General features: G+C 39.9%; 1 protein-coding gene across 3 annotated transcripts in view; it reads left to right on the plus strand.

Moving 5' to 3' along the window:
• GYS2 (glycogen synthase 2) overlaps positions 1-12,999 on the plus strand; it is a 49,991-nt gene that overhangs the window by 13,335 nt on the left and 23,657 nt on the right. For all 3 annotated transcript variants that reach the window (XR_012994474.1, XM_076328768.1, XM_076328769.1), the window contains exons 4-5: positions 641-826; positions 11,098-11,242. Coding sequence is in view for 2 of the 3 variants with exons in the window: in XM_076328768.1 (XP_076184883.1) it covers positions 641-826; positions 11,098-11,242 (331 nt within the window). In the remaining variant the exon portion in view is untranslated. The remainder of the gene's footprint in view (positions 1-640; positions 827-11,097; positions 11,243-12,999) is intronic.

Raw genomic sequence — 12,999 nt, forward strand, 5'->3', positions numbered from 1 at the left:
CCCTGTGTGAAATCTGCTGTGTCTTTACTGTGACATTCCTCTCTGTTTCTTCTCAACTCCCTTATTGGTCACTGGATGCTCTTACAGGTAGGATCTCAAACTCCCTTTTCCTTTCCTATGGTAGTCAAATTGTCACACTCACAAACTGTCCTTAAAGCCAGTCAAGCCATATCTCAGCTATTAGATACTACCTTGCACAGGGAATAGAGGCAAACAGAAAGAATTAATGACAGCACTATGACTTCACATGTCACTCTACCACAGCCTACCTGAAGAGAGGAAACTTTGTTAATCTGCAGAATCATCTGTCTGTCAGAGGTGCTCATGATTTTCATATCCAACCAAGAGTTTCAACAGCAGAAGAGCAAGTTAAAAGAAAGAAGAGTGACTGTGCTTGCCAGAGCTCCCCAACACTCTAGGAAGGATACTGTTCTGAGGCACTAGTGAGGCACATGTGCTTCTTGGGCTGAGGATTAGGGCTGATGGGAATCAAGACATGTGACCACTTATAATGCTGAACTGCTTTGTCATATGAAAGAAAGCAAGCACACAGAAGGCGGCATGAAAAAAAGAGGCTTCTGAGGTTGGGATGATGAGCAGGATGATATGTTTCATGTATGTTCTTTGTAATTATTTTCAGCTTTCCTGTCAGTTTGATGACAAGCCCAACATAATTGCCCACTTCCATGAATGGCAGGCAGGAGTGGGTTTAATACTGTCTCGATCCCAGAAACTTCCTGTTGCCACAATTTTTACTACCCATGCAACTCTGCTTGGGAGATACCTGTGTGCAGCCAGTATAGATTTTTACAACAATCTTGACCAGGTAAGAGACATTTTTCTCATTCCTTCTTTTTTCAGCTAATCAGCTCCTGGTTCCTTTTCTGTTTACTGTGCTACACCATGTATTGTATTTTCTGTCTTGTGTGATCACTTATGATTGACCCAGAGCTGAGTGATAGGTTGTCAGTTGCAGAGCACAAGAAATGGTATTTGTAAGACCATGGAGTGTCTAGACATGAGTGCCTTTGTGTCATCTGACAGGTCCTAAAGCTCAGTAGAGTCTAGAATACTTGCAGTACCTTCACTGAACTTTGATTTACCTGACTTGCACTGCAGAGTACTGAAACTCATTCAGCCTCCAGTCAAGTCAGTGCCTTAGTCCTGTCCACTGATACATGGAGTAATATTGCAGCAGTACAGGATTGCCAACAGAGATTCTTAACCTTCTTTTAAATGGCTTGGGACATTTTCAAAAGCAAGGGGAGAGTTACAGGCCCAGTCATCACTGCAAGTCAAGTGTCCTTGAGAATCTTCCCCTTTGTGTTCAGGAAAGGCAATCAACTCAAGCAATGGATGCTATGGTTTAGGAGTTACTGTTAGCAGTGTGAGTAACCAGTGAATGTAAAACCTGTTCAGCTGTAGTCATCATCTGACACTTCAGGTGCAGCTTCACAGCACTCTTTCTTAATGAAAGGCAGTAGAAAAAATAGCCAGCAGCCCTCCTCTTGCTGAAATTCCCTGGAATGGCATTACTTCCCCCCTCCACCCCCCAGTCAACTTCTTAATTCTTGCAAGCCATGATAAGTCCTTCTGCTTTCAAGCTTTGCAGGTTAGGCTTAATGTGTAACTGGCAAACATAGGAAGTATTTTTGGAGTTCAAAATACCCACATCTGTTTCTTGGAATTTTTGTAAACTGTCTAGTGGTTTTGGTTTTCACTGTTCTCTTTCCACTCAAAGCATAACACAAATCAACATTTCAAGGACCCAGATGTCTTTAGCACTGCCTTCAGCAGAGGTACACTACATGATCTGGGATTTCTAATATGGTTACAGACAAACTGAGTTCAAGAGATTTTTGCATTCCAGGTTTTATTGAGGGTAGAGGTAGTTAAAAGGCTAAAACAACTGCCTTATCCACTGTCCATGCATTTCCTTGGCTAAAATCAGTGAAGATAATTATTCAGTTGGCAATTTTCAGTTGGATGTTTGTTCCACAGTGTGTCAAGCTTCAGTGTCTTCCAAAGACAAGGCCCAAGCAGTAGTGTGCTACTGGCCTTACTCAGAAGCACAGAACAGATTGCTGTTCCCTTGTACCCAAGGAAACAGTCATTCACCTTACTCCTCTCTTTTTTCTTTTCTTTTTTTCTTTCCCACCAAAGACAACTACTGAATCTACTGAACACACTAAGAGTAAAAGACTGTCTCCACTCATTTACTCATATGCATAAAGGTTGCAGCATGGTAGTGTGTAAGGGGGAATTCCCTCTGCCCAATATGAGGTAACTAACATAGGTGGTTACTCCTCTTAGGCTCCGTGCATCATCAGTGGAGTTACATTGGCCTCTTCACAGTCAGTGTAAGGCAAACATCCTCAAATTACCATCTGAAAGATCTGTCTCCATCTATCACCTAGGAAAACTAGTCTCCTAAATTAGATACATTTGTTAGGTACATTAATGAGGCAGCATGAATAACCCAGTCATGCTGTCAGACCCAAGTTTCAGGAGTCTAAGACATCCCTACTCCCTCATATTCTCCTTATGTGTATATACGCAAAATCTAGCTTTAAAGTCACATTAAATTATCTTTCTCTGGACAGAGCTAGATTGAAAGAACTAAAACCATGCAGTTTCAGGTTTAACACTTGAGAAAGTGGGGACTTTTCAGCAGTAACTTTATTCATTCACCCTTGCCTTCGTACACAATTTGTTAGTAAGGAAGCCATAGTAAAAAAATAAAAAGGGGGGCAGGGAGGGAGAGGCATTTAAAATGAGAAATTAGAGTTTAAAAAAAAAAGAGAATGCTGATTGTTTTATAAACTGATGCTAAAAATACTATGTCAGAGCATTGCCTTCCTGGTTAATTTGGTGAGCTACAAGTAGTCTGGCAAAATAGTCTGCTTTTCTCAAAAGCAATTTTTTTTTTTTCCCTTCATGATAACTTTGGGGGCCTCACCCTTGTCTGTGTACTCAAAAGAAAAAGTAATGATCTTACATCTGAGCAGACTTACAGATTTTAATATATTTATAATCTAGTCACAGTATTAATATCATTTTTACTGTTCACACATGACATGGCCAACTTTATGTGGTAAGGTACTCTCCATCCTTCTGCAAAGCTTCACAAATTCCATTGGTAATCATCAGCTACATGATAAATACAGAAATTTCTATTCAGACTTTATTCTAAGAATATATGGAATGAAACATATGTATCACTTTAAAGTATTGTTATAAACAGCTGTAAATAATATTTAAGGGAGGAAACTTGTGGATTTCTAGACCTTAATGCTTTATGCCCGCTGTGGAGAGATTGACATTTAAAGGTACTAATAGAGGAAATTATGCCAAGCTGTTAGACTACTGTTTAACATGCTTATAGTGTGCTAAAGCTCTTCCTGAGCAAGTTAACTTTTAGTAAGAGATCAGATATCTTAATGAGGGCTCCTTTGGCTGTAAAAAAGGTCAACCTGGCCCAAAAGTCAGTTGAGAAACATGAGAGGCTGATCTAGAGTACAGTAATTAAATGATACAGATAGCTAAGTCTTCAGAGGCTATTCTTGTTGCTGTCTTCTAGTAGTAACTATTAAAGTCAAACAAGCAATTTGTCCAGTGAAGAAGATTCTCCAGGGCTTCCTAATGTATAATCTTTGGATGAGACAATATATTTTTAGGGTGTGTCATCCCCTTCCACCCCAAAGCAGAATAGCTGGTTTTCCTGTTTCAGTGCTATTGTATAACTTTCTTCCTTTAAAGCATAATAGTAATTGACTTTAAGTTCTCACTTTTGATCAGCATTTCATGGTTAGAACACAATTCCCACCAACGTTAAGCACAGCAGCTGAGATGGGTGGAAAAGATGCAACTGTAATATGTGCTGCGCCAGAAAAAATGGTTGCCGTGCAAAAGCAATGGGTATGGCCAGACTGTGCCTAGAGACAATCAGGCATGCACAGCTCCTATAGAGAAAAGAGGAAATCTCATGTTCCCTTTTCTAGTCCTCAACACAGTCCACAAAAAGCTGGCTTAGAACGCCTGCTAGAGAGAGCTCTACTCTGCCCTCTGAGGCCAAGTGCTTTTCTTCAATGTGGAAGGATTTAACAGTGGGATCCACGGGCAAAACCATGACATGATTGTTGGATGACTGATAAAAGATATTTACCTGGCATCTTCACATTCCTTTCTCTCTCTCCTTTCACAGTGCCCTGGGTGTGTGTGACCAGTGTGTTGTTCCTCACCGTAATATTTCCTGTTAGCCCTGACACTGTAACACACTGTTTGTCCTCCACTGTCCATCAGCCCTGCCTACTCTGCGCGCACAGACATGCACGAGTGTGTGCATGCCCACACAGTGCAGCACTCTTCTACTTCAGTGTTAAACCACCCCTGTAGATAAGCAGGACCAGAAGAAACGAGATGGAGTTGAAAGATCTCTTTTAAAAATATAAAGGATTACTGAGATTTTCTTTCTTTCTCTGGATTCCACCGTGGAAAGTACCACTTTAATTCACCTTCCTAGCAAAGCTCAGCGTGTTCCAATTGGCACAAGTATAGAAGGTACAAATGTATTCTCTGAAGTAAGCCAGTGAGGTCAGTAGCTTTAGACCAGAGAAGACTTTGGCCCAAGTCCCAACCTGTTTGGAGGGAACATCAATATCGATGATCAGGCAAAGCGCTGTGCAGTGCAGGGTGGCTGACATTTTCTCTAGTGCTTCTATGAATGAAGAGCTCAAGTCACCAGCCCCTGTCAGGTGATAAAACTGGAAGGGAAGGCTCCATGTGGTCTTCTGATAGCCCTCACAAATGCTGGACCTGTGAAAACCTGACCTTCAGCCTTACTAGTGTGTCAGGGGAAAGTTAAGAATGACTTAGTGAAGGGTTGCCACGCTGTGATGCATGATTCTTTATGGACTCCCTAAATCACACAGAGGCCTGAACTGTAGGCTACCAAAACTCTTTGTTTTGTGATCTGAGGGCACATGTCAGCCTGTGAGCTGTAAGAGGACATTTTCTAGGGGACTGAAAACCTAGTCAACCTGGTAATTAGAGCTGTAGATTGCTGGAAGATAGGAGGGTGCACTATGGATGCAAGACTAATGTTGTCTGACTCCTGACCTCTTCCCAAGCCATCTGGTCTTTGCCTCAGTGAGAGATAGGATCCTGGTTCTTATACAGCATTACTGTATGAGATTATACAATTCTTATATTCTTACAGTCTTAGCTCAGTTCATCTGGACTGGGAGAAATTTAGCTGCCTCTGCTCCGGTGGAAACCTGGCTGTTAAACCCTTAACAGTATGCATAGGAGCATAGTGAACACTAGAAATAACACTGTTGTGTCCTCAGCAGCATGTAACAAACAACAGATGGGCTATGTCTGAGCTAAGGAACCCTGAGGCAATAACCATATAAAAGCTATTCAGTGTACATTTTAGTTCCTAGATTCACATTTAAATCACGCTGATTCTGGAGGAAGGAAGGGAGGAAAGACCAAAAGAACAAAACAGAAGGTGACTTGCATGGTAACTGGCAGTGTATGATATTTTTGTTTTCTTTTAAGCATCTGAAGAACCCTGGGTAAACGGCTGGGTCAGGGTCTGCTAACCCTACCTACAGGTTACTGGTTTGAACTCTTCCAAAGTCAACACTTTCTAATTTCAATAACAAGCAGGGTATGTTATGAGCTTAATTCCCAACAGAGATATTATCTTAAAATATGCTTAAGAAGTTTTGCAGATCTAAATAGTGCAACCAGCAATGCATTTTTTCCCATTGTCCCCATGTCCAGTGTCGCTTTTACACTGGTGAAAGTAAGGTTATGTTTGTTGCTAAGATAAACTGAACCAAAATAGCTAAGCCAGAAGGTAGGAAGTTCTGTGAAAAAAGTTTTGAGCCTGTGGAACCTTTTTCTCTTCAGGAGGAACTGACTTCTCAGCTGAAGATCAAGAATGTTAATCTTTCATTGCTTTCCCCGTTGTTTAAGGGGAGTGGCTTATTTAGGAGTTTTTTTGGTTGGTTACTTGAAGGTTTTTTTGGTCTCATTTCACTCCCTCTAGGGTTTTAAATGGACTAACACCTTTCATAAATTGACTGAGAGACACTGATGATCCAGGCTAGTTCATAGGTGAATAGACAGCTGTATCGGGAACAGTCTTTTTGGCAAATGATCTAACCTGGAATTTCATCTGAGAGGTGACCATCTGAAATGGTTTTGTGGACCACTGGCCTGGCGTAATGGAGAAGTCTGTAGCCTTCAGCCTCTGATGCTTCTTACTAAAAAATCACCTTGAGTTATAATGGAAAAAGTGCTCTAAGGAGAAGAAAAAAAAAGATTTAGTCTCATTCTTCATTGCCTTTTTCCTTATATAAGGTTGCCCTGCCAATGTGTAACTCTTTTATTTAGACCTAGCAACATTTTACATTCGGCTCATACAAGTGCAGCTGAATCTAGTTTGCAAAGTGGTGGAGAATTCTATCCCAAGAGGTCTAAAAGGAAAAGTACTAAAAATCTGAATGAAAATGAATGGTCAAGAGCTTTTATGCTGACAATGTAGGAGCACAAGCTCTCATTCCACTTCATGGCTGACGCTGAGCTCACTGTTATGCAAAGCTGATCGGCTTTGTTAGTAGAGCAGCTAATGGAAATCTGCCTTAAGCCAGGAAGTGTAAATTTCATTCTTTTTTGGCATGGCAGAGCTATACCAGAATGAAAGTTCTATTTGCACAAGATAACAATCAATGGGAGTTAAATCTGACATAAGCTGGATTTTAAAAAGAGTAATACTTACATAATTCAGACAATGGCAGCCAGTGATATTATGCTAGAAGTGAAGATCTTTCCATTCTACCTTTTGGTAGATAAGGAATTTGAACTTCAGGCCTATCTCTGACTGTTCCTGGTTCCACTGCAGTATCACCTTGTGAACTTGAGTGTGCCACCAATTTTAAAGACCAGAAGAGAGAATTTCATTCTCTGCCTAAAATCCTCAGCTAAAAATTCATGCATTAAACCTATACCTTTTATTTGAGATGCAAACTACTTACAAAAGCGTTATCCACTCTTGAGGTGAGGTTCAAGTGGTTAGGGGCATCTATATTATTTATGCAAAGGTGTCACAAAGTTATTCATTATCAAAACTACGTACTTTAATTCCAGTTTGAATTTGTCTTGGTTTAACTTCCATTGGCTTTCATCATACTTTTTTTTTTCCTTTATGAAAGCATAGTCTAATATCAGTATCTAGAGATTATATGCAGTCTGTGACAAATAATTTATCTGTCTTTCAGAAAAGTATTTACATAGCTAGTATAGTCTTTCCTCCTTTTCCATTCTCAAATCATTCTTCTTGTGCTTTTGTAAATCCTTTGCAATTTGTCTTTATCATTTTGAAGTAGGAATGTCTGATTTGGATTTTTTGCTTCAGTGACTGTTCACTGTTTCCAAGAGAAACATAACGCCAGTATCCCATAACTGCTTGATATTCTCTCCTTTTTGCATTCAAAGATCATCTTAGCTGTCTTAACCAGAATGTCATGCTGGGAGGTTCAGTGATTACCTACTGTGCCCCCTAACATGCTAAATCTTAAGACATGAATGAAATGTTATGCTCATCACGTGGGTCCATAGAAAGGACAGAAACGAGCTGAAATTTTTCCTCAGAATTGCATTGCAGCAAATGCAAGTTTTACTTCAAAGCATTACGGCTGTGGAACGTCTTCCTGTTTTGCTTTGAAATTAGGGTGGCCTTATAAAGAAGGCATTTTACCCTCTTATCCTTGCCATCATGTAAATTATAATAATCTGCTTGGTTTTTAACAGTCAGAGTGGGAGGGGATCCTCATTGGAACCAGTGGAATATTTACAGGGAAGTGGATATTGAAGTCATTAGTCTTTAAAAGTCGCTGAGGGAAGAAATGGTTGGACTCAACAATCTTAAGGGTCTTTTCCAACCTAAATGATTCTACAAACAGTTAATCTGACTTAGATCTGGTTTTCTCTTGATGCAGCTTTTGTTTGTGGCTTTGCTAGTGTTCCCATTTGCTGATAACAGCAAACAAACAAAAGTAAGCATGACGCACTTCACCGATATTTTGCTTTGCCCTCGCTGAATGTGAACGCTATGGAACATAGTTCACAGGTGCCTGAGCTAGGGCGGACAAGCATTCAGGCAGCAGAGCCGATTGCTGAGCAGAAACATTGGTTTGGGGGTGAAAAGCAAACTAGCTGCACTGGTGTTCTGCTTCATTTTGGCATATTGGCTCAATACAGTGCCATGCCCCATGTTGCCTCTAATTCTGGAGCTAACACTGTCACAGCAAGCTCAGCTGTCTTTGTACAGTACTGTGTGGACTAAATGTGTCTCCTGCACTGTCTCATCAATTAAGTTCCATTTAACCTGCCCTTCAACTTGTCTAAGGCTTATTTTCTGAAGTTGCTCATCTAGCCTGCTCAGAGGAGCACAATCAGGTTTCTTGCTCCGCTCTATAAGTGAGGTCAAAGGTCAAGATCTTGCTTTACCGATTGGTGGAAGAAACTGCTGAAGAGTGAGAGCAAATGAAATGTGAGCGCTCTGTGACCTCAGTTTATAATTGCTAATAGACATGGAATTGTGTACCTTTGAAACAGCGTGCCAAAAGTCATGCAAGCATGTGCAAAGTAAAATCTTTCCCATTTCCAGAAGATGAAAAAATGAATACCAATGAAGAAATAAACACCAATATGTGTATGTGTTAAATGCGTTAAATGCTTTCATGCAATCAAAGAAATAAAAGCTAGCAAGAAATAAGCCATAGAGCTTTGAACAATCCTTTTAGGAACCTTTCTCCCAGTAGTGCAGGAGGGAGTGTTTATCTACAGTTAGTGAACATGTCCCAGATTTAGTTTTTAATTACATTTTGTAAAGAATCCATTCTTGGTGAGAAAGGGAAAAGAGAACAAAAACCTTTTAAAGTTTCACCAGCTATTTGTTTGCTAGCAATTTTAAAAATACAAAGTCAAATGTATTTGAAAAAACTTGCATAGTTTTGACTGTGCAGTGGTACCCCATCCCATTTGTGTGTTTGCCCAGCATGCTAAAGAACTGTCCCATTTTGCATCTTTGGTACACAGAATGGTTGAACAATCATAATGACTTTTGGTTTTGTTATTGTTCAATATGCAGCTTCCTACCTTATTTATGACGTGTAATTAAGATTTCTGCTCTGAAGAACATACCTGTGAATTTCTTAAGAGCTGTTTTGCAGCATTCATCAGTGATATTTGAATGCTCCAGAAACATTAATTAGTTTACCGCACTCATATGAGGGGAGCTAGCTACATCATCCACGTTTTTTTAGGGAAGCTTTTATTGGAGTTAGCAGTACCAAGTACTTTATAACCTCAGAACATAAGTCCAGTGGATTTCAGATGTAGATGTGAATGCTCAACACTTCGACAGATCAGACTCAAAGATATCAAGGTAGTCTCCCAGAAAAGGAGGAACACACAGTTAAGAACTGCATGTGAGAGATTTGGTTTAGGGTAAGCAAAGCATCATGCTAGAGATCCGTGGCACTCTTCAGGAGTCAAATTAATTCACCTTTATTTTTCTCTTCCTCTACCCTCCTGCCCTGTGCTTTTTCTGCCATTCAACTTCTGTGACAAATGAGATTTACGTTCTAGAGAAAAGATCTTCTTTTGTGACATGGTTGTATTTCACGCACAAAAATTCTCATGGGGAATGTGGAAAATATGATATATGATGATACAACTAAAAAATGGTATCATAATGTATAGCATATTATGTGGTAAAGCATGTTTCCTAGCTTTTCTAAAAACCTCTTTGGCAAGCTTAGAAACTCTTGACTTACAGGATCATCAATACCAAAAGAAAGCATCTAGTTTCTCTAGAACTTTTCAGCTGAGATTTTTCAAGATTCCTTTTTTGGTCACATTAAGGTGCCATTTTCAACAGTGGAAGCCACTTTCCCACCAGCAGTGTAACACCACTGCAAAATTAGAGTGCTCAGTGGATAAAAGCAGTTAAGTTTCTAAGCAAAACAGTTGTAAGATATCTGTATCTATATCTATACCTATCTAAGTAAAAATAAAAAAAAAATTTGCTTAAATCTTGTTCCCTGAAATGGTTCACATTTGCTGAAATTTCTTAAAATATGTTCTATACCAACCTTAAGCATGTACTCAGCATGAAAAGTCGCTGTCTAAATAGCTTTACTTCTAGCTAAGTTCTAAAGTACTAAAAGCAGCTAGCCGTGGCAAAGGTCAGATAGTCCTAACTATAGAAAGTGCTGTCTGCCCAGCCTATAATAATGGTTAAATCTATTATGGTCAATGAAGTTACAGAGTCAAATGCAATCAAAATCAGACTGTGCACCTAGCATTAGACAGTGATCATGACAGAGCTCATTGAGAGTCGTTGTCACTCTCCATGTAACTCACACAGTCTATTTGGTGCCCATGCTGTTGACCTTAGGAGGTCAATACCTCTGTTCCCAGAAGTGAAACATCATGTAAGACTAGGAGGATTGTCATTTAATTGTAATCATTGACACCCCATTAACATTATTCTTTTTTAGACTACATTGTAGAGATTTTGCAGTGGATATCATTAGTGAACATTCGAACTTTTAAGCATGGGCTCAATAGGTATTGTGCATTTTCTTCCCATCAGGATAACATAAGCTCAGTAAAGAAAGGGCTAGCTGCAAGGTTTAAAGATGATTTAGAAATACTTTGGTATTTGGGATGGTCTTATCTAGCAGTTTAACTTACATCTGCCTCTAGAAATTAGTGGAGTTCAAATTGAAGTAAAAGGAGCAGCAAATAGTAGTGGTGGAGTTGGAGGAAGAACATCTCTGAGTATCAGAAAATACCTCACTTTCTATTTTCTTTGTTCCCTTGGGATTTGTGACTGAGTCCTACCTCTCCACCACAACTCCATTTCTCTCTTGCCTATCCATGATTCATGCGATGCATAATCGCATGATTCTTATTCCCTGGGGAAACCAAACTTAACACAAGAGACCTTCTTGGTGGTAGTAAGTCTGATGAGCGTATCACACAGGTGTCTTTTTTGTTTGTTTTATTATTTAACAGTTTGACATTGACAAGGAAGCAGGAGAGAGACAGATTTACCATCGGTACTGTATGGAACGGGCATCTGTACATTGTGCCCACGTGTTCACCACAGTCTCACAGATAACAGCTATAGAAGCAGAACATATGCTTAAAAGAAATCCTGGTAAGACCTGAATTGTGTTCTCATATTTCCTCTGAGTACCTACATTTCCTCAGACTGAATGAAAATAATAGAGACAGGTATACAAACATGAAGAGCAAGAACACATGCATAGGTATGTCTGGCTACACTACAGAGAATAACCAATTTTCAAAAGAAAAGTGCAGATAATATCATTTGAAACACATTCTAGTAGCATACGTAATCCAGAGAAATCAAGTTCAGCACCATTTAATAACAGCTTTCAGTACCATTTCAGGAGAGCATTAGTTTAACTCCATGGATGTTAGGCTTTCTTTGCAAGGACATTTGCCCCTGTACTCGGCACTGGTGAGGCCGCACCTCGAATACTGTGTTCAGTTTTGGGCCCCTCACTACAAGAAGGACATTGAGGTGCTGGAGCGTGTCCAGAGAAGGGCAGCGAGGCTGGTGAGGGGTCTGGAGAACAAGTCTTCTGAGGAGCGGCTGAGGGAACTGGGACTGTTCAGCCTGGAGAAAAGGAGGCTGAGGGGAGACCTCATCGCTCTCTACAACTACCTGAAAGGAGGTTGTAGTGAGGTGGGTGTTGGTCTTTTCTCCGAAGTAACAAGCGATAGGACGAGAGGAAATGGCCTCAAGTTGCGGCAGGGGAGGTTTAGATTGGATGTAAGGAAAAATTTCTTTACTGAAAGAGTGGTGAAACATTGGAACAGGCTGCCCAGGGAAGTGGTGGAGTCCCCATCCCTGGAGGTTTTTAAAAGACGTGTAGATGAGGCGCTTAGGGACATGGTTTAGTGGGCATGGTGGTGTTGGGTTGACGGTTGGACTCGATGATCTTAGAGGTCTTTTCCAACCTCAATGATTCTATGATTCTATGATTCTATGACATCTCAGCTTCAGGAGTTTTGTCTCTAGCAGGGTTTCCAATGATGGTTAATATATTCAGATCAACTGATGAAAGCAGAAGCTGGAACCTTTGTAATACATTTCACCAGCTTTTACAGAGTGAGGTTTGTTGCTTTGCTAGTGATGAGTAATATATTCTTTTAGAAATATAGCAAAAAGTTTCATGTGCAAAACAGAATGTTAGATGAGTTTTGCTTTCCAGTGCTAATGCTGTTTTTCTTTACTTAATATTGAAAGAGATGAGAAGGCAAAAATCAAACCATAAATCAATACAGTTCATTTCCCTGTATCTCTCACAGCTAGGAGTAGCAGTGTGGTTGTGGCCATCATGATCTTAGGACCTAACCATGATAAGTTTCATAGACAGATACAATATTTTCTATTAGACCAACCAGTACAATTTGAAAAAATAGTTATGTGCCAGTTTGTCTGATTTTCCCCTTTGTATTAGTCTGATAAAATATGGAACTTACCAACAAACCTTGTCGTGTTCCATGCATGGAGCTTGAATAAGGTCATGATCCCAGTTTGATGTGTCATTAAAGTTCTTTTTAAATCAGCACAGTGCTTTGTAAGGACAAGCCACAATACTCCATCTGCAGGTAAGCATCATGGGGCAAAAACTGCAAAACAATTTTGAGACTATTTAGCAGGTGTGTTCACATCTTAGTTGGTTATTTTAAGTATAGCAATGCTCAAATGACTTTGGGGTTTTTTTGGTTTGCTTATTCTTTGTAGATTTTTTTTTTAGGTGAATTGCAGTGCTAATTACAGCTTGGGACCATTATCCCTGTTAACTTCAATGCTTTAAGCCACATTGTGGTTCATGCATCAGCATAAAAGAGAAGTTGTCCATTGGATCCTTTGCCTCATTC

The sequence above is a fragment of the Aptenodytes patagonicus genome, chromosome 1, assembly GCF_965638725.1.
Source record: "Aptenodytes patagonicus chromosome 1, bAptPat1.pri.cur, whole genome shotgun sequence".
In the NCBI taxonomy this organism is placed as follows: domain Eukaryota; kingdom Metazoa; phylum Chordata; class Aves; order Sphenisciformes; family Spheniscidae; genus Aptenodytes; species Aptenodytes patagonicus.